Source organism: Misgurnus anguillicaudatus, chromosome 22 (assembly GCF_027580225.2).
Source record: "Misgurnus anguillicaudatus chromosome 22, ASM2758022v2, whole genome shotgun sequence".
Lineage (NCBI taxonomy): Eukaryota > Metazoa > Chordata > Actinopteri > Cypriniformes > Cobitidae > Misgurnus > Misgurnus anguillicaudatus.
Genome location: NC_073358.2, coordinates 35,338,784 through 35,358,320, shown reverse-complemented (window position 1 = coordinate 35,358,320; position 19,537 = coordinate 35,338,784). Strand labels below are relative to the sequence as shown.

Here is a 19,537-nt window from a genome sequence, read left to right as displayed (position 1 = left end):
GACGAACTTCGCATCGAGCGCCCTCGAAAAAAGAAGTCACCGGCCGCCACTGCTCTTAAATATGGGTATTTTACTTAAAAAAAATAAAAATAAATTTAAGCAAAAAGCTGAAATAATTGCATTTTTGTGAAGGAATATTGTTAGAGATCAGATTCAGAATGATTATCAAAACATACACGGAGTGTAAAGAGAATAAATATTTCAGTTTTTAATAAATTGGGTAAGTCTAGTGGATAATCGCGGTATTACAGATTACCATAAAAACTCATCAGGAACACATTTTTTCATGCAAATGTCTTCTCTTAATTGACAAGATAATTTGTCAATGGCAGGGAAAGAGTTAAAAACATGTAACATTTCGGGCATTGTCAAGGCCTTCATCAGACATCTTAATGAAATGTTTCAAAGGAAAGTTTAAAATCTAACCAAAAGCATCCAAGATAATGACAAATGGGAAACTCTGAGTGGAAGTGTAGTTGTAAAAAAAATGTTTGGTATAAGTTTGGAAAAACGTCTCTTTCTTCCTCTTTCCCCTGGTCTTACCGTTGTGGGAAAGTATCGGCTAAACTTGAACTTCTTCAGAGTGACTGTCATGCTGTAGGTCCCGAAGAACAAAATGAAGGACATGAGAGCAAGATCTGGCACAAATTTGCAGGAATTCCCCACCAGAGCGCCGCCATACTTCACACACTCCTTTTTGCTCAACTGAGTCCAGTCCAGAGCTGTTATATTTAACTGATAGACAGCAGGCACATGGAGAAAGAGAGAAATCGAGGACAAGGGTGGAACATAAAGACAGGAAAGAATAGAAGGGTTGGATCCATGGTGGACAAAAAAGTGAAAAAGAAAGAGAGAGAAAATAAAACAGGACAGAGTACAGAGCAAAAACACAACAAAACTTGTAATATTGGATCTATCTGTAATAAATTCATTAGATTTGACTCATGTGCACTGTACAAAAGATTTGTTGGTTAAAAATGTTGAGTTCATTAACTCTTTCACCGCCAGTGTTTTTAAAAAAAAGTTGCCAGCCAGCGCCAGCATTTTTCATGATTTTCACAAAAGTGTAATGCCTTCCAGAAAATATTCTCCTTTAAATATATAAACAAACAGTATATCAAATGAAAGAACAGACCCTCTGCTTTCAAAAAAAAAAAAACTTTTTATCACCTCTCAAATATGTGTAGGTTTCTTCAAAAACACCCAATTTTGATCAAAAAGCTGAGATAATTCCATTTTTGTGAAGGACTTTTGATAGAGATCCCATTCAGAGCGATCTTTAAAACATACACAGAGTTCTTTCTCTTTCATGCGAGGTGCTACTTCCGGGTTGTACAAGTTGCGGAAGTGTGCCACCTGGTGGATAATAGCACTATTGCGGAAAGCCTGAAATTCTCGTCATTGGCATGGAAGCGGTTTCTCTTAATTGATGAGTTATCTCGTCAGTGGCCGCGCAAGAGTTAAACTTAGTTGACAGTATACTTTTTTAAGTAACTAAAATGTACGTTGAATGAGCTTAAAATTTTAAGGCAACCAGGTAACTTCCTTTATAAGTTGAACCATCAAATCTTTTTTACAGTGTGATCAGGCAGGGTAATAACCAGTGGCGGCCGGTGACTTCTTTTTTCGAGGGCCCTTGATGCGAAGTTCATCACAACATGTATGTAGCCCGTCATGTGTGTGGTTTGTAATTTCAAAATATGTGTTCTGCGCGTCGAGTGATCCTGTGCATCATGTGTCTTGTCAAAAGAAGTGCCTGCTGCAGACGCGTCTAAAGGGTTTATGATATAAGAGACGCTCGCGTTTGTCAAACACTTGCATAATCTCATGCGTAATCAGAGTTTACTGTTAAGGGAGTGTCTTGCTGTATTTTGTGAACGTGAGCGTCTCCTTTATCATAAACGATTTTGACGCGTGTGCAGCAGGCACTTATTTTGACAAAACACATGATGCACATGGTTCACATGACGCAACAAACACATATTTTGAAAACACGAGCAACACACATGACACCCCGGCCCGAACACATATTTTGAACTTGCGCCCCTCGGATGAGCAGTCACGAGCCGCCACTGGTCATAACTAATCGGGTGAAAACTATTTTAGGGACCTACTACAGATGCAGAGGGTCCCAGAATTAATGTAGGCTACATTTATGCATTTAGCAGATGCTAACTGTGTCAAAGCTTTTGGGGGTCATCCTAACTACCCCCCAAAACATGATGCTCTGATAGATATAAGAAATATTATTCTGTAAATAAATTAAATTTGGAAAGACTATTTGATTCTAAAATAAACACTTTATTCAATATAAAAGTGAGGATCCGCACTCTTCATTGATTTGGGCCTTATAGAGGGTCCTCTAATACTTATGGGAGGTCCGTCTCCAGATCCCCTTTAATTTGAACACTGCTTTTATCCAAAATATAGTCAAAGACAGTGGCGGCAGTGACTTCTCTTCAAAGACTTCTCTTGCCAAATACATATCTTAAAATGACGAGCCACAGATATGACGGACTAAATACATGTTGTGATGAGTATCGCATCGTGCACCCTCGATAAAGAAGTCACCGGCCGCCACTGGTCAAAGACTGTGCAAAGGCACACATTTGTGAGTGAGATGAAGATATTTAAGGCACTTACACCAAAGAGAGCAGAGCTATTATCTGGCACCGGGACTACAACAGCGAAGATCATTGTTCCCACTGAAACAAACAAAGAAAGGAAGAAACAGACAGACAGGAGGATGAGAACAAATGAAACATTTTTTCCAGGATCAAATCAACTGTGGCAACTGACTGCAGGTGTGGCCACAATGTAATTTTAATATGGTTTTTGCAAAAGACCTGTATGTGTAATATACTTTTTAAAAAGACTCGGCGCTTAGTGTTACGCACAGCTTCAAGTCTTGTGAATATTGAAAAGTACTCACATCAATCAGCAGCCATGTTTGGGGTTTGCAGCAAAAACAAACGTAACACAAATAAGTTACAGTAATCACATGCACTTAGCCAGTTTTCTTAAAACACCTGAATTAACATCTTTACTAAAACAAAATTACTATTAAAGACATAAATATCCAATTCATACTGTACTCATTGACAAGCAAAGTTATTACATTTTACTAGCAGCCCTTCTACGCCAAGAACGGACTTACCCGGGTCAGGAGCCACCCACTCGCATTTGTAGGCAGTAACGTAATCTGGTTTGAAGTCAGTGTTGATGGGATAGTACTTGAGGGCTCCTACCATCTTCTTGATAGCATCCGAGATGAAGATAAAGGAGATGAGACTAGAAAAGCCTTCCTCTGTGAAGCGGGTCATGTACTTTATGATGTAACTGGCGTCCGTTGCGACCAGCAATAAACACTGAACACATGAGTGCATAGCGATCCATAGCCGTAGCTCCATGTAATCAATCTCATTATTTCTGAAGAAAAGGAAAGTTTACAGAAACATAAGCTGTGTGATGAATGCATGTCCTGACAAGACAGAAGTTGGTTTGCATCGGTAAAGAGACATGATTTATGGGAGAGCTGATGAAGTGAACAAGGATATTATGTATTGTCCTCAAAAAATTGAGTATGAGATTATGATGGATTGCTCTCTCACTTGCTGAATTCAAACAGTAGCTTCTCAAAGATGAGGATGGGGCCTGTTGAGCTGAGAATAATGAGAGGCTGACCACTAAACAAACAGAAGACGGTGCCTGCCAAAGCAGTTCCCAAAAAACTCTCCATCACACCCTGAGAAAGAGAGAGACAAAGAATATAATCACAGAGTAAGAAAAGGTAAAATACAAGGGAAACAAGGTAGTTAAAGGCGGGGTACACGATCTCTGAAAGCCAATGTTGACAATTGAAATCACCTTGGTCTTGACGTCTGATTTTGACATCAGGCCAATCTTGGATTTTGACATGAGGCCAACATTGGATTTTGACGTCAATACCCAATTTTGAGCAGATGTCAAGGTGAATTAACACAGAAACCCTTTAGGTTATAAGCTAATATTTCATAATAAATGTCCACAGACTTATACTGGATAAAAAATGTATGTTGTCAGATTGCTGTATGCACTTGTGTTGGATTTTGAATTCGGTTCAAACGGATTTTGACGTCGAATCAACGTTGGATTATGACATCGTTTCAACATTGGATTTTTATGTCAGATCAATGTCGATCCTGACGTCGGATAAACGTCAGATTTTGACATCGGATCATCGTCAAATCCTGACATCGGATCAACGTCGGATCCTGACATCGGATCAATGTCGGATTTTGACGTCAAGATCAACATCGGGTTTTGACATCGGATCAACATCAGATTTTTGGCGCTTTTCCATTGCATAGTACCCCACGGTTTGGTTTTGTTTGGGTCAGGTCAGCTTACTTTTGGGAGCTTTTCCATTGGGTGCAGTATGTAGTACCCAATACTTTTTTCGTACCACCTCAGTTGGGGTTTTCAAGCGACCCGAGCTGATACCAAACGTGACGCAAAAACACTGTAGATCACTGATCGGTATGAGGGAAACGTCACTACCAGCGTCATCGCTATAATGTAAAACATTAGCTTTACCTTTAGTGCTAGCTTGCGCTGTCTCGAGCAAATCTGTGCTCTGCTACAAGTTCCCAAACTCCCTTTTAGCGATGAAAAACATCCACAGGTTGATAATCAGAACACACCATACCAGTTTTTTCCAAACTTGCAGTTTGTGGCGGAACATTCGCGATGAGCACGGCAGCATTATATGGTTAAATGCAACTTCAATAAGGCTCAGTGGAGTGCGTCAACTACTGACGCCACTGGTGTTTGAACAGAAACTGTCATGTGAGATAGAGGTAACGTTAGTGATAAACGCGATGTGCAAACTATGTGCAATCTATTTGTGGTGGCCAATTTAAATTTTCCGGCGGACTGATAAATAAATTAAAGTATGGGAATGTACAACGACGCTCTCACTTGTATGATGTCACAGCAGTAGGCAGCGCAAATATAACGACACGCCTATAATTCTCCCACTCCGAAGTGATACCAAACTTGATGGAAAAGCTAACGACGCCAAAGTGAGGTTAGCTGACCCGACCCAAACTAAACTAAACCGTGGGGTACTATGCAATGAAAAAGCACCATTAGATGTAGATTCAACGTCGGATTTTGACGTCGGATCCACGTCGGATTTTGACGACGGATCCTGACGTCGAATTTTGTCGTCAGATCCTGACGTCGGATTTTGTCATCAGATCAACGGTGGATTTTGCTTACAACCTAAACAAACACGCCCCCAACCCAAAAGAATCTGGACCTTCTTTTGATAGACCCGCCCCACACATACACAACCCATGCAACAATGTCGGTTAGTATAGATGCCCCTTACTGCTGATTGGCTACACGTGTGTTTTGGTACTCGGTCCGACTCCCTTTTCCAAAGCGTTTTTCAAGAATCGTGCACCCCGCCTTTAAGTCTTAAGTCCTAAACACCACCTTCTTCAAAAATGAGATAATGATATTGACCAAATCCTCTCATATTATACGTTCATCAAGGCATCTATTATACGTTTATCAAATACTTTTGCATCAAATCCGCTTAATCCCACCCTCAGGGCATTCAGAAATACTGGATGGTTGGTCTGATAAAAATGCAAATTTAGAAGAAAACATGTCAGACGCAGAGGGTTTTGCATCTGAGCTCTTTAATTGTTAGTCCAAGTTATAAAACAGGTTATTTCTGGTCCTTGATTCTGATTGGTCAATTGCTGTTTTATTTATGATTAAATAACACAGCTATGACCACTGCACTAAAAATATGTGTATCACTGCGCAGCACCCTTAGAGTATGATTTTAGTAATTCTAAGCAAATAATTATGACTTTGAAAATGCTAAAATATAGCATAGTTTTGATGAATTATCCTAAAATATGGGAAAATATAAATTAATTTATGTGTTTTAAAACCTTTGAACGGTAGTATTTATTTCTACACTGTAAAAATTCCTTGTTGCACTTAAATTATTATGTTTAATTGATTTGAAATTACAATTCTTTTCAACTTTATTGACTTGTGAGGAGTTGCTATAAATTATAAAAATAAAGTTGAAACACAGTGTTTGAAAAATTAAGAGATATTGATCCAGATTCCTGGAAAAAATACAACAGAATTGGTGGCATTAGTTGAGCATGTACTCCTGTATTGCATTTTATTTATTTACTTTTAAATACATAAAATCAAATTTATTTGCTCTTTCAGAAAATAATGCTCCGTCATGCGCTCTGCTCCACTCAAAACATATTGTGTTTAAAAAAGTAGGGGTTAAAAAAATATAAAGAAGGTTATACTAAATCTACTCGTAAACTGCTCAATAAATGATAACAGCATTCAACTTTAAACAAAAAATCCTGTCAAATCCTGAGTCAAGCAGAAAATTGCAGGACGTACCTGGTAGTTGTCTGTGGCATCCCCTAAAAGACCCCCGAAGGTGATTGCATTGGTTATGCAGCCCAGGTAGATAAAGAGCACTGCAGAGATAGACTGAATGTGGAAACCTTCATAAAAGTCACTCAGGTACCAGGGGAGCTTCCTCTTGATGTCGAGCACAAGGCCGCCACAGAACCTGTTCCACAAACAGAAATGCATTATTCATCAGCAAGCTCTCCTCTTTACCTCATATTACGAAGACAGGCAGAGGTGAGCTCTATCTTGATTATTATCACAGAGTATTGGCAGAGCCCAGCTATTTTCTGAATCTGTCCTGACATACCCTCTAGCAGAAGTGACAAATGACCGGTTACATTTTCTTTATATTGACATAATGGTCAAGACTTGAACTCTTAAAGTATCTTTCAATTATATGTAAAGACAGATAAGACAAAACTATTTTGCGCTTAAGGGTTTTAAACCTTTCTACCAAAGCATTTTGGAGATGTCAAAGGAAGGGGGCACTTTTCGGTCTCTTTCGTGAGTCAACATGAAACTGCAATTCATCGACTGTCTTCAAAAGGGAGTCAATCCCATAGACCCCTATGTTAAAATGTCCAACTTCACAGCAGAAATAAATATGTTTACAGGCTGGAGGAACAGAGCTTTTGATCGATACAGCGAAATTTGCCCTTCATGAAAACTGTGAGAGGGGTGATTATTTTTTATAAATACATTTTTTATTAAGCCTTAAAGTTCTGCATAATTAAGGGCGTGGCCACTTGAGTGACAGGTAAACTGCCGCTGCTGTCACTACCTCCGAGCTAGACAGGCATGGTTTTTGCAACCAGGCACCTCAGCTTCGCACACGTCCCACATCTTAGCCCATTTTCTTCACTACGTCCATATTATTTACAGTCTATGGTTATAAGTCAATATTTAAAATAAATATCCCCTCACTGTCAACACGTTCATTCACACACACCTCCCAGTATACGCCAGCTCTTCTCCAAGCTCATGTGGCACAGGCATCTCCTCATCTTCACCAACGGGTCCTCCACCGCCCGCCGATCCATTCACCTGACCCAGCTCATTGAGAGAAAACACAGACTTCCTTTTCCGCAAAACGAAGAGCAGTGTTAAAGATGAAACGGATATGGGTCCATCAAAAAAGTTGCAAAAAAAGAGGGAGGGTTACCTTTGGTCAGCCGAAGGAATTTTTTTTGGGGGGTTCGATGCGAATCTTGGGGTCCCATTCTCCGGGTGGAAGCACAATCACCTCATCCAGGAACTCGTCGATTCCAGCAATCAGATCTTCCCGGTCCCTGGCTTTGTATGCTACATCACTGAAGAGCTACAGATAGAACAGACACACTTTTGTCAGAAAAATCTGGACCACTTTAAACAACTTTTTTACTTTTTTTATTTACTTTTTCTAATATTTAAGATGTTAAAGGAAAACACCAAAGTTTTTCAATATTTTACAATGTTCTTACCTCAACTTAGACGAATTAATACATCTATCTTTTTTCAATGCATGCACTTTTAATCTTCGTACAGCGCCTCGTGAATGTGTTAGCTCCATTCATTCCTATGGCTCCAAACAGGGATGAATTTAGAAGCCACCAAACTCCATGTTTTCCCTATTTAAAGACTGTTACATGAGTAGTTATGAGTAAGTATGGTGGCACAAAATAAAACTTTTGTTTGGAGCCATAGGAATGAATGGGGCTAGGCTAAATGCTAACACATTCAAGACACGCTGTACAAGTGCACACATTAAAAAAAGATAGGTATGTATTAATTCATCTAAGTTGAGGTAAAAACATAGTAAAATATTGAAAAACGGTGGTGTTTTCCTTTAAGCAAGTATTATATTGAAAATACTCACATCATCCACCATGAGAGTGGCAATGGCACGTCCAATTTCATTGTAAGATTTGGCTTTACCAGAAGGCCCAAGAAGCACAAAAATGAATCTGTTGAAAACATGCAGTATATCAAAATGTGAATGCCTTTTTAAAACATATGAGATAGAAGACAAACATACAGGTTTGAAACAACTTCAGTAAATAATGAGAATTTGCTATTTTTGTGTGAACTATTCCTCAGTTGAGTCCAAGGATATTTACAGAAAACAAAACTGTTACCTGGTGGGCACTGGAACTTCAGTCAGTCCCCCAAGAGTCGTGGCCTGGGCCAGGCGAACAAAAGCCACAAAGGGTTTGTCTAAGAAGTCCACTTCTCCCACCAGGACATTAGAGGCCTCTGCATCTCTGGGGATTTTCTTCATGAATTTGTTTTTCAGCTAAAATCAAGTTAGCAAAGAAGAAACTGTATAATTGGTATGTGATATTTTTCTCTTTTTATAAAAGTTTGAAAAGTTTTACATGCTAAAACCACACCCACTCGCTAGAAAGCTGCAGTCTCTTTGGTTTTGGCTAGAAGAGATACAGCAAATGCTGAAATGTTTAGGGTTAAGTTTGGAGTAGGATTACGATTAACTCTTACACTCTGAGGCTATTTTGGGGATTTTCACCTGGATTTGGCCTACCCAATTTAAAAAGCTTCTCATACCCACAAGCAGAGGTGTACATACAAAAGTTTGGTATCATTTTACAGGAAACCCTTTGAAATTACATAAAACACTGTTAAAAGTGCTCAACATGGTTGTATGTGTTGTCAGTCCTCTAATAAACACAAAAATAAATAGGCGCTTTTTGATGTTTTTTTTCTAAAGTCTGTATTTAAAAGTGTATAACTCTGGCCCTGAGTGGTAACGAAACCTGCAGACAGTTTTGTTTGATTCCAGCAATTGCCAGCTTACAGAGGAAAAAGGAATTTTTTCTCTATCATTATAAATGCAAAAGTTATTTTACTCCAACTGATGGGAGGAATAATACGCTTTTTGTATAATTTGTATATATATTTCTGCCTAAAAATATTTGAAGTGCTCCCATAACCACATACAGTGGAATAAATGCAATATCTTTATATCATTTTGCAGAAAACCCTTTGAAGTTACATAAAAAGCTGCTGTTTGTGACAAATAGTGTTATTAATGTGGTTTTTCATATGATAAAACAACAAATTTTCTTTTTTTATGTTGTAAATACTGTCTTTGATAGTGTATAACTCTGGTTCTGGGTGCTCTAGCAGACTGCAGACAGTTCTGGTTGTTACCAGCATCAAACAGTAAACACCCAAAAAAAGAATGAACTCTTTAGCATGTCGCATTCAAAAGTTATTCTCATTTTACTGAAGTGTGCGAAAATACATTTTTCATATAAATATTAATTTTTTGTTTTGCACATATAATAAATAGCAAGGGATTATTAATAAACACAACCAAAGAAAATGCTGTGAATGGACTCATTTTTTTAGAGTAGGACCTAAGAGAAAAGATGGTGTATCATTTGTGGCTATCTGTGCTATCTGAGGCAGTCCACACCCAAGTTTCTCATATGTTTACAAAATACCATTTTTTACCTCATTATTCATTCGACAATTGTTGGATATGTGATAATAATAGGACAAAAATAACGCTGCAGCCTTATTCCTGAGAGTGAAAGCTTTCATTTGATATAAGACTTGCCCATATTTGTCATACTTGAAAAATATGAAATATGTAAATATTAAATGATATTCAAAAATATGGGGGGGGGGTGATAGTATAAATTAAGTGTAACTAACTTTCTTACAGTAAAACATATCTCAAAGTGATGCATATCTGCAGAAAGTAGAGAGTCTAAGCTTTCAAACAGTATCTCATATGTGGTACTGGGTCCATGACAGACCATTAGAAATGAAAGGAATATTTTATATTAAGTCAAAATAAGAAAATTCTGGACCCGGTAAAGGGTCCACAGAGTCAAACAAGTTAAAACAATATTTCACGAGATTTAGGCGTTTGCTGTATCCCTTCTAGCCACAACCCTTCTCTTTTAAAGGGGACATCATGAAAATCTGAAAATCTGACTTTTTCCATGTTTAAGTGCTATAATTGGGTCCCCAGTGCTTATATAAACCTAGAAAATGTTAAAAAGATCAACCCAGTAACTTAGTTTTGGTAAACCATTCTCTGCAAGCATGTGAAAAAATAGGTAATTGAAATTTGGCTCCTTTTGTAATGTCAGAAGGGGATAATACCGCCCCTTAATCTGCACTATCTGTACTATTATATAAAGGAAACAAATCAAGAGGGAACAGTGGAGCTAATCAAACAATGACTGGATGATCGAATGAGGAGACAAGGGGGGCGGGGCATAAAAGTGACACGTAAGTACACAGCACAGTGCACAAAACAAGGGTACCGCCAGGATCCTGCCACATGACTATGAACAACTATGAATTACTATGACAGGAAGGCAGGATCATGAAACTCCACAATTCATTACTACATAGTTCACAGTCTTTGTAATCTTTGTAATGTGTTTCAGCAATACATTGACTTTACTTTCAAAGAGAGTTTTATCCCAATTTACATGAATCAGTTTGTTTACCTGTAGTAGTTTTTCGATTTTTCCCCCATTTGGCTCTGCTTGATTGTGAGACTGTGTAGGTCTTAATCGGACAACTTTAGGAGACTAATAAACTGGAACAATGTGCTTAAAAGACAAAACTCTCATTTACTGCTAATGACTCTCACCCTTTACTACTTCATTTAGTTGTACTACTTCTAAGCTTTCTAACCAATGTCTACATCTATTACGACTGCATAGACAGATCCTCTGGATTAAGGCATTGCTTCATTGTTCTAGTTCTGTGTTAAACCAAGCATGCTGTACAATACATGATGGCCTCGAGTGTTTTTGGAGAGATTTCATTTCTACATTGTACTTAAAAAAAAAAAGTTAGTTTAGCAAGGCTATATTGCTTTTCAGGCAGACAGAGCTTAATGTACATCATGTACAGTAACAATGTCTTTATGGGTAACAGCAACATCTCATCTTCCTGCTCAGCCCAATAAACAACCAGAAATGGGTTTAGAAGCTGGACGAGAGTCCTACATTGAAAATGAATGTTATATTGCTTTTTATTGTATAAAAAGGACTTCTATTGATCATGATTGTTTGAAAAAAGTAAAATCTTTCTGTCATTTAAAAACCATGTCATTGATTTTAGTCGTGAATGACTGAATATGAAATATAAAACTTTCATTTTACAGTATATCTTGAAGAACAAATGCTGGACACTATAAATGATTGTTGTACAGTAATTGGAGGTTTTCCTGTACATTGTGTTCCCATGAACAAAACGGAGAGAGTGACACATTTTCCAAAGGGAACAGCCTGCAGCTCTTTGGTGTCTCCATGCATGTGATTGCTTTGCACGAGGACCACATATTGACAGGGACACGTTTCCCCAATCACAAATCAATTCTGACCCACAGTAAAGCTGAGCATATTAAACAGGCAAAGCCACACATTTACATTCACCTCATCATCATTAAAATCAAATCAAAGGTTGAATTTATTAAAATAATACTGGCTGAAAAAGCAAATACGTTCCTGATTTCTAGAACCTGCCTTGCTCTAATATGTCAGTCAAAAAACTGGTTATGGCAACTAAATAACTTTAATAGACATACTATACTAATACGAAATATCTTTAAGCATTTGATTATCAAAAAAAATTCTGGGAATTTGTGTCAATGTACAGATAAACAAGCAGTGATTGAGACTCACCTGGTCTGTACTCGGTGTGTCTGCAATGTCATTCATACTTCTGCTCTGTGCATGGTCTACGGACAGAGAAGCACAACTAAACATAAATGCATGCCAAAAATTGTCATTGATAGCCACCCTAACCCATGCATTAGACAAGAGAAATGTTCATAAAGTATATTCATAAAGTGTTGGCTGTTTACTAACCAATAAAGCACCTGAATACCTTCTGATGGGGTAGCTTTATGAAAATTAAATCTTTAAAGGTGCAGTGTGTAACTTTTAGAAGGATCTAATGACAGAAATGCAATAGAAAATATCCATAACTATATTACCAGTGGTGTATAAACACCTTACATAATGAACTGTTACAGTATGTGTTTATTACTTTGGAATGAGCCATTTTTATCTACATACACTGCGGGTCCCCTTACATGGAAGTCGCCATTTTGTGCCGCCGTGTTTCCACAGTAGCCCTAAATGGTCAAACTGCTGTACAGAGCGTGTTTTATTTTGTCTTAGACAACAACATGTTTGTCCTTTAGCGGCTACTGTAGCTTCTCTATGCGTTTCGGTTAATGGTGGACTGAGCCGTTGGTTGCAATTCACAATCTCACTGCTAGATGCCAAAAAAATCTACACACTGCAACTTTAAAGAGCCAGTTATGACAATAAACTATTGAATAAACTTTGGTGCTTTTAACCAAACTTTCACTAAAACTCATGTCAGTGACGAATCAATAGATCTAGAGAACATGCAATCTAAAAATGGTTTGGGTTATTTTTAGACCATGTTGGGTAAATGTTGGACAGAACACACCGCTGGGTTGATTTAACCCAACTGCTGGGTTATTATAACCCATGGTTGCATAATGACAACCCAACATTGGTTCATTTTGAACCCAGAATGGGGTCATTTTTAATCCAGCACGTATTCTGTCTAATATTTACCCATTATTGGTTAAAAATAACCCAGATTTTTTTAGAGTTGAATGGAAGTAGACAGGATCCAGAGGAACACAAACTATGGAAAGTGGCCCACAGACTCACGTAGCCGGCCATAGTTGGATGCTTGCTTGCTACGTAGATCTTCAGTCGAGCGGATGAAATTTGCACCAGTGGCTGGTGTTCGAGCTATAGGAAACAACAAAAACATTTCAATTAACTATTAAGCAGGCAATGTTCTTCTAATAAGCTGATGCTAATGAACTGTGGAAAACCGATTCAATGAAAAAGCTACAGCGATCACTAAAAGAGTTTAAAGTGATAGTTCACTCAAAATATGCATTTTTCATTCTTGTAATGAAGCATCATAAGATAACAAATCACTGCAGTGATTTTACTACAATCCCACAGTTATTTATCAGGGTTTCCACACCTTAGTTATCTCCAAATTCAAAAACCTTTCAAGGACTTTCCAGGTCCAGTACCCTCAAATTCAAGGACTAAATGTGGGGACACATTTCAAGTGAGAACAAGGTTACATCATGTTACCTTTTAAGATATATTGTTACAGTTCCCTTGTGAGGGAACTTGCGCTGCATCACTATGGTGAAAATTTGGGGACACCTCCAGGGGTAAGTGTGTCTGAATGTGTATATCAAATTCAACCAATAGTGAGGCTTAACGACAAAGACAGGGTGAACCAGGAGCCAGGAAGTATATCGCTGAAATATTGCCAAAGACGGCGTTACAGGGATGCAGGAAGTATGGCAAGGGAGACGCAGCATCCCGTTCCCTTCTCAGGGAACAACAATTACATACGTAACCCAAGGCGTTTTTGTGTGTCAAACACAACGATGCAAAAAAGCATTTTGTTATGAATCAACATTCGCATACAGAAGATATAAGCATTTAAAGCGAACAGTTTAGCACGTGTGCTTAAAAAGTCTTTTTTTATTTTTATGATATTATCCTGCACTACACAGGGAATAATATGGATTTTTTTCCCCAGAAAACTTCTTACATAAAATAGATTTAAGCACTTTCAATGACCTGTATCTATGTATGTATATTTTCAAAAACTTCTCAGGGCCTTGAATTTTCCTCACAGATTTACAAACTTTCAAGGACCCATGGGAACCCTTATTTATTAGTTAATTTTTCCACCTATATCAGTCAGGAGAGACAGAAAACTCACTGCCTCCAGAGCCGGACTTTCCCAAATCTGCCAGGGAGCGATGGATGGGCTTCTTTGTCTGGTGTCTGTGTTTCCTCAGCAGAACAAAGCTGATTTTATCTCTCAGTTCAGGACCAATCAACCCTTCCTCTATCTGATGCTCAATGATGTCATCTAAATGAGACAGACGTTAAAGGAAAATTCACCGAATTTTCTCACAATTTATTCACCTTCATGTCATCCCAGATGTAAATAACTTTCTTTTGGACACGTTGCATGTCCATAGCAAAATATAGAAATTTCAAATAATTTCAAATATGGCGACGTGGATAAAATTGAAACTGACTTGTTCACGTGTCTAATGACTAGTTTTGACCAGTGAGAACAAGAAACATTTGCTGCGTCCGAAATCGCCTACTACCATACTATATAGTATGCAAAAAGCACTACTTTGCCTACTATATAGTATGGAAGTAGGCGGTTTCGGACGCAGCGATTGAGATTCAACATTATCGACATGCCGCCATATTTGAAATAAAATGAAATAATTTTACTTTCACAAATGTATCGTTTCAGTTTTTATTAACCTACTGGAGTCATTTGGATTACTTTAATGATAGATGTACAGTATGTGCTCATGCCGTTTATTTAAAAAATTGAACTGAATCATATTACTCACCGACTATCTGTGGAAGAGAGTAACCGTCCATGTCTAGCAGCACAGTTCCTGTCTGTAGACATGTTCGCAGTTCAAACAGGCTATGCAGAGATAGTGTTGAAACATGGGGCTTGCTCCATCTCTCACCGCCCTCCTCGACCTTTTCTTCAAACTTCACCCATCTGCACAAGCACACACATATTAGTGAGGACATTTTATGAACTTCTATTGTTTTTACACAAAGATAATGCAAAATATAAAATAATCTATAACTTATAACCCCTAACCATCACACAAACCTGTTAGTAAAGCATTGCTTTTTACTTGTGACCCCCACCTAAAATTATAGATTTGATCAAATATGTCATGATGAATCATGGCCCAAAATAGGTTGCAGGACCCCCAAAAATACCCCAGATTACATTTAATACAGGTTCACAGGTAAATCGCACTTATGCTTTTGAATAGGCATACATAAAATGATACATTTTCTTATTCAGTCTATAGCCTCTTTCACACAGTAATTCCGGTAAATTACCATGAATTTACCAGAATGAATTTACCAGTAAATACAAAAATGTGCTGTTCACACAAGCAGTGACATTCTGTCTTTTTACAAGTAAGACATCATTCACACATCAGTATCAAAATACCGGTAAACTCGTTGAGAAAGCGGAAGTTACCTGTGGCGCGCGGCAAGCTCAGCGTTGTATTTGTAAACAATCCACGTCGTTCATATCCATGGTCCGTATTTTGTTGTTTTCACGTCTGTGGTAAACGCTGACGGTCGCGAAGTTGTTCGTGACCAAGCAACATTGCATTAGGCGACGTCAAACCGAAAATGCGTCTTAAACAACAGTAGTGTTTGCACATTAGGCTTCACAGAGGGCGTACTAAGGATGTCGGCAATTAGATGGTAAGCTGTTTTAATCAACTTTGGTGAAGAAATGTGGACGTAAACTTCAGGTGTGATCGACTTTTAATCAGCATGTGTGTAGAAACATCCGTAAACAGTGCGGGGATAAACGCGTCACTTCACTTGTTTTAAGCGTTATGATTGGCCCAAAGCTGTCAGAATGACGTCGTCCGTTCTAAATGCCGGTATTCTATATTTTTGTGTTCACACATAGTGCTTACCAGTTTGACGTCGTCCGTTCTTAATGCCGGTATTCTATATTTTTGTGTTCACACATAGTGCTTACCAGTAAATTACTGGTAATCTTACAACCTCTCTTTCTGGTAAATTGGCAGCACTGATTTACCGGAAAGGTTCTGTTCACACATGACCTGTTACCTGCAATTTACCAGTAAATTACCAGTAAAGACTGTATGTGCGAAAGGGACTTATGTCACACTAAGAGTGTTTGCATGTTGTTATGCCTATACACCTGAGAAGGGTATAGCTAAAGCCTGGAGATCTCCAAATGGGGGTGGAAAGCTTAGAAGCGGGGTGTGGCAACCTCTCATTGACAGATGCGAATGCAATCAGACATGACACGTGCAATCCCCGCCTAACCCTAATCTGCACCCTTTTGGAGGTACCACCCACTTTGGGAGTTGACATTGGAGAGTCTGAATCTATATCTACCTATAACAGCTCACTGTCAGAAATTAAGTTCAAATGCTGTCATTGGGATGGTACTGATATGTGCAATTTAGGTACAGATGTGTACTTTCTAAAGGGTACTGCTCTAGTGACAGCTTTGTACCTTTATTACTGAGAATGTGGGCTATAAACAGCTATTTTTATATATATGATACAGTTTTGGCTTACTCGTGGTGTGTGTTTTATACCTAGCTGATTCCCTCCACTCCAGCTCATCTCCCTCGTGTTGCAGTGTGTCCATTTCAGTAAAGAGAGTGGGAGTGGGCATGGTGTCCTCATCGTCCCCTAATATGTAGCGCAATCGCTCTGCTGCCGGAGACACTATGAGAGAAACAGGAATAGCAACTGAAAATCAGTTGTTTCTCAGTTAGACAGCAGAATGCTTTCTGACATCTACAAAAAAAATCATGCAATTACACGCAACAGTGCTATTTGAAATACTTGCGAAGAAACAACGTGGATACCAACTGTAAATTTTAAAAAAATGGCTTTGACATGGTGTTGTAATGAATGCCTGTGCCCTTTGTTCATTAATTTGATGAACTGTGACTTACTTATCCACACTGTTTGCTGAGCTTGTATGCATTGTTGACATGAAAGCCTGTGGCAATGAGAATGTCTCTTTCTGCTGTCTTATCCCTCCATTTCTTTACTCAGCATTTCTACGCTTTATTTACGTAAATGTATAACAGATGTGTATATTTAAGGTGTGTGCAGTGCTTCTTTAGTTTTCCACCATGGATTGGCAATCACTGTTGGCTTTATCTTTAATTTAATGGCTCCCTAAGGACATCTGTAAGGCTAAATGATCCTGAAAGACATCTGAAGCCCGTACTGCTGGTGTACATTTGTGAAAGAGCTGTTTGTATATTAAAGAGTTAGGTGCTGAGCATTACAGCCCACTATGCTTCAATGTTACAAAAAAGGCACACAAGCTGTCAAAAGCCCAAATATGTAGCTTTGGGGTACAAATGTGTACATTATGCATTCTTTAGGTATAAAGGTATACTTTATAAACGGTACCGCCCCAGAACCGGTTTTATACCTTTTTTCTGTGCATTTTTTTTAGTGACCCATGTCAATAAGTCAAGAGAAACCTGTTAAATAAAACACTAACGGTACTTTCACACGGGGTGTAAGCATAACGCTTGACGGAGGGGGGTTTGAAGCCTGACCAACAGCCAATCAAAGTGGCCGCAGCACATGCTCCTCGGTTCTCTGGTCTTGCATTAATGTAATTGGCTGGCTCTGCCTAGGTTATTTGCATAAGCCGATCTGATTGGCTGACGCAAGTGTCAGCGCTTGAAAAGTTGAGAAATGTTTAACTTCTGCCACGAGCAACAGCAGTGAAGAGTTAACGCTTACGCCCTGGGTGAATGTACCATCAGGATTTTACATGATTTTCCGCATGTATTAATCTTTGTTAATGTTTGTTAAAGGGATAGGTCGGTCAAAAATTATATTAAACCCATGATTTACTCATCCCCGGGCTGTTCGCGATGCATATGTCCATCGTTTTTTCGGACCGACACATTTTCGGTTGTTTTGGAAAATGTTTTGGATCTTTCAGTTAATTAAATATGAAGTTACGGGGTCCACGACCTTCAAGTCCAAAAAATGTGCATCCATCCTTCACAAAAGAAATCCAAACGTCTCCAGGATGATAAATAAAGGTCTTCTGAGGGTAATCCACGTGGTGCTGTTGTAGAAATATCCATATTTAAAACTTTATAAACCAAAAAAACTACCTTCCGGGAGCGCCACCACCTAAACTCCTCTGTATTCAGGAGAGAGTATTAGCGTAGTGTACGCACTTTTCATAGTGACGTATGACAAATTCGGAGGGCGGGGGCACAGAGCAGCAACAGAGAAACCTCCGTAAGCTCTCATCCTGAATGCGGACACGACTAAGATGGCGGTATTACCGGATGCGAGTTATTTTGGTTTATAAAGTTTTAAATGTGGATATTTCTACAACGAAACTGCGCAGATTACCCTCAGAAGGACTTTGTTTATCATCATGGAGCCGTTTGGATTTATTTTGTGAAGGATGGATGCACACTTTTTGGACTTAAAGGTTGTGAACCCCATAACTTCACATTTGATTAACTGAAAGATCTAAAACATTTTCTAAAATAACTGAAAATGTCATCGTCTGAAAAATTATGGACATATGCATCTCGGACGGCTTCGGGTGAGTAAATCATGGGTTTAATATCATTTTTGGCCGAACTATCCCTTTAATGTCAATACAGTTATTTATGTAACGTCGTGGTGTATTAATTAATGTTAACCGTTACAATGCCTGATTTCATAAAAGTATTAGTAAATGCTGAAATTAACAATGAAATTATTGTTGTAGATGTATTGTTCATTATGGGGCAGTTTCCCGGACAGGGATTAGATTAGTCCTAGACTAAAAAAATGTAAGAGCTGTCCAAACTAAAAACAACCTGCACTGACATATCTTAAAATACATCAGTGCCCTTTGTTTTGCCTCAAAATGCACACAAGTAATGTTTTAGTAATGCATGTTTGTTAAAACTTGTTACATTTCCTAATTAAACTGAGGCCTAGTCCTGTTTTAAGCTAATCTCTGTCCGGAAAACCGTCCCTATAAGTTTATGTTAGCTAATGCATTACTAATTGTTAACAAATAAAACCTTTTTGTAAAGTGTTACCAGTTAAATGTTTACTCCAAGTAGTGGAGTGCAATCCTCTATCAATTAAAGGGGCGGTGAATTTGTTGATTTTATTGTTTTATACTGTTGTCTGATGTCTACTTATGATGTTCGCATGGTTTTTACATTCAAAAACATCAAAAGCAATAAGTAATAGGCTATTTTGTAACATGGATTAGTGGCTCTCTGGAGAAATGGTTCGTTTGAAGGGGCGGGCCGCATTGAAGACCTGAACGTAAACACCCACTGCTATGATTGGACAGCTTCATTCCCCTTCATTACATGTGGGGAAATGTTTTAAAAACATTAATGTGATAAAAATAGCAGCCGAACACAAATATGTTTGAGCCACAAAAGATTCTGGGTGCTAAAGATGATACACATAAATGACAATAC

At 38.4% G+C, this 19,537-nt stretch overlaps 1 protein-coding gene across 1 annotated transcript in view; it reads right to left on the bottom strand.

Moving 5' to 3' along the window:
• Positions 1-19,537, bottom strand: part of slc4a5a (solute carrier family 4 member 5a) — a 40,209-nt gene that overhangs the window by 12,977 nt on the left and 7,695 nt on the right. Inside the window, 15 exon segments of the mRNA XM_073860671.1 lie at positions 544-735; positions 2,644-2,705; positions 3,158-3,429; positions 3,612-3,745; positions 6,433-6,607; positions 7,397-7,525; positions 7,610-7,641; positions 7,643-7,765; positions 8,303-8,390; positions 8,562-8,719; positions 12,099-12,154; positions 13,128-13,211; positions 14,218-14,370; positions 14,876-15,036; positions 16,649-16,781. Coding sequence (XP_073716772.1) covers positions 544-735; positions 2,644-2,705; positions 3,158-3,429; positions 3,612-3,745; positions 6,433-6,607; positions 7,397-7,525; positions 7,610-7,641; positions 7,643-7,765; positions 8,303-8,390; positions 8,562-8,719; positions 12,099-12,154; positions 13,128-13,211; positions 14,218-14,370; positions 14,876-15,036; positions 16,649-16,781 — 1,952 coding nt within the window.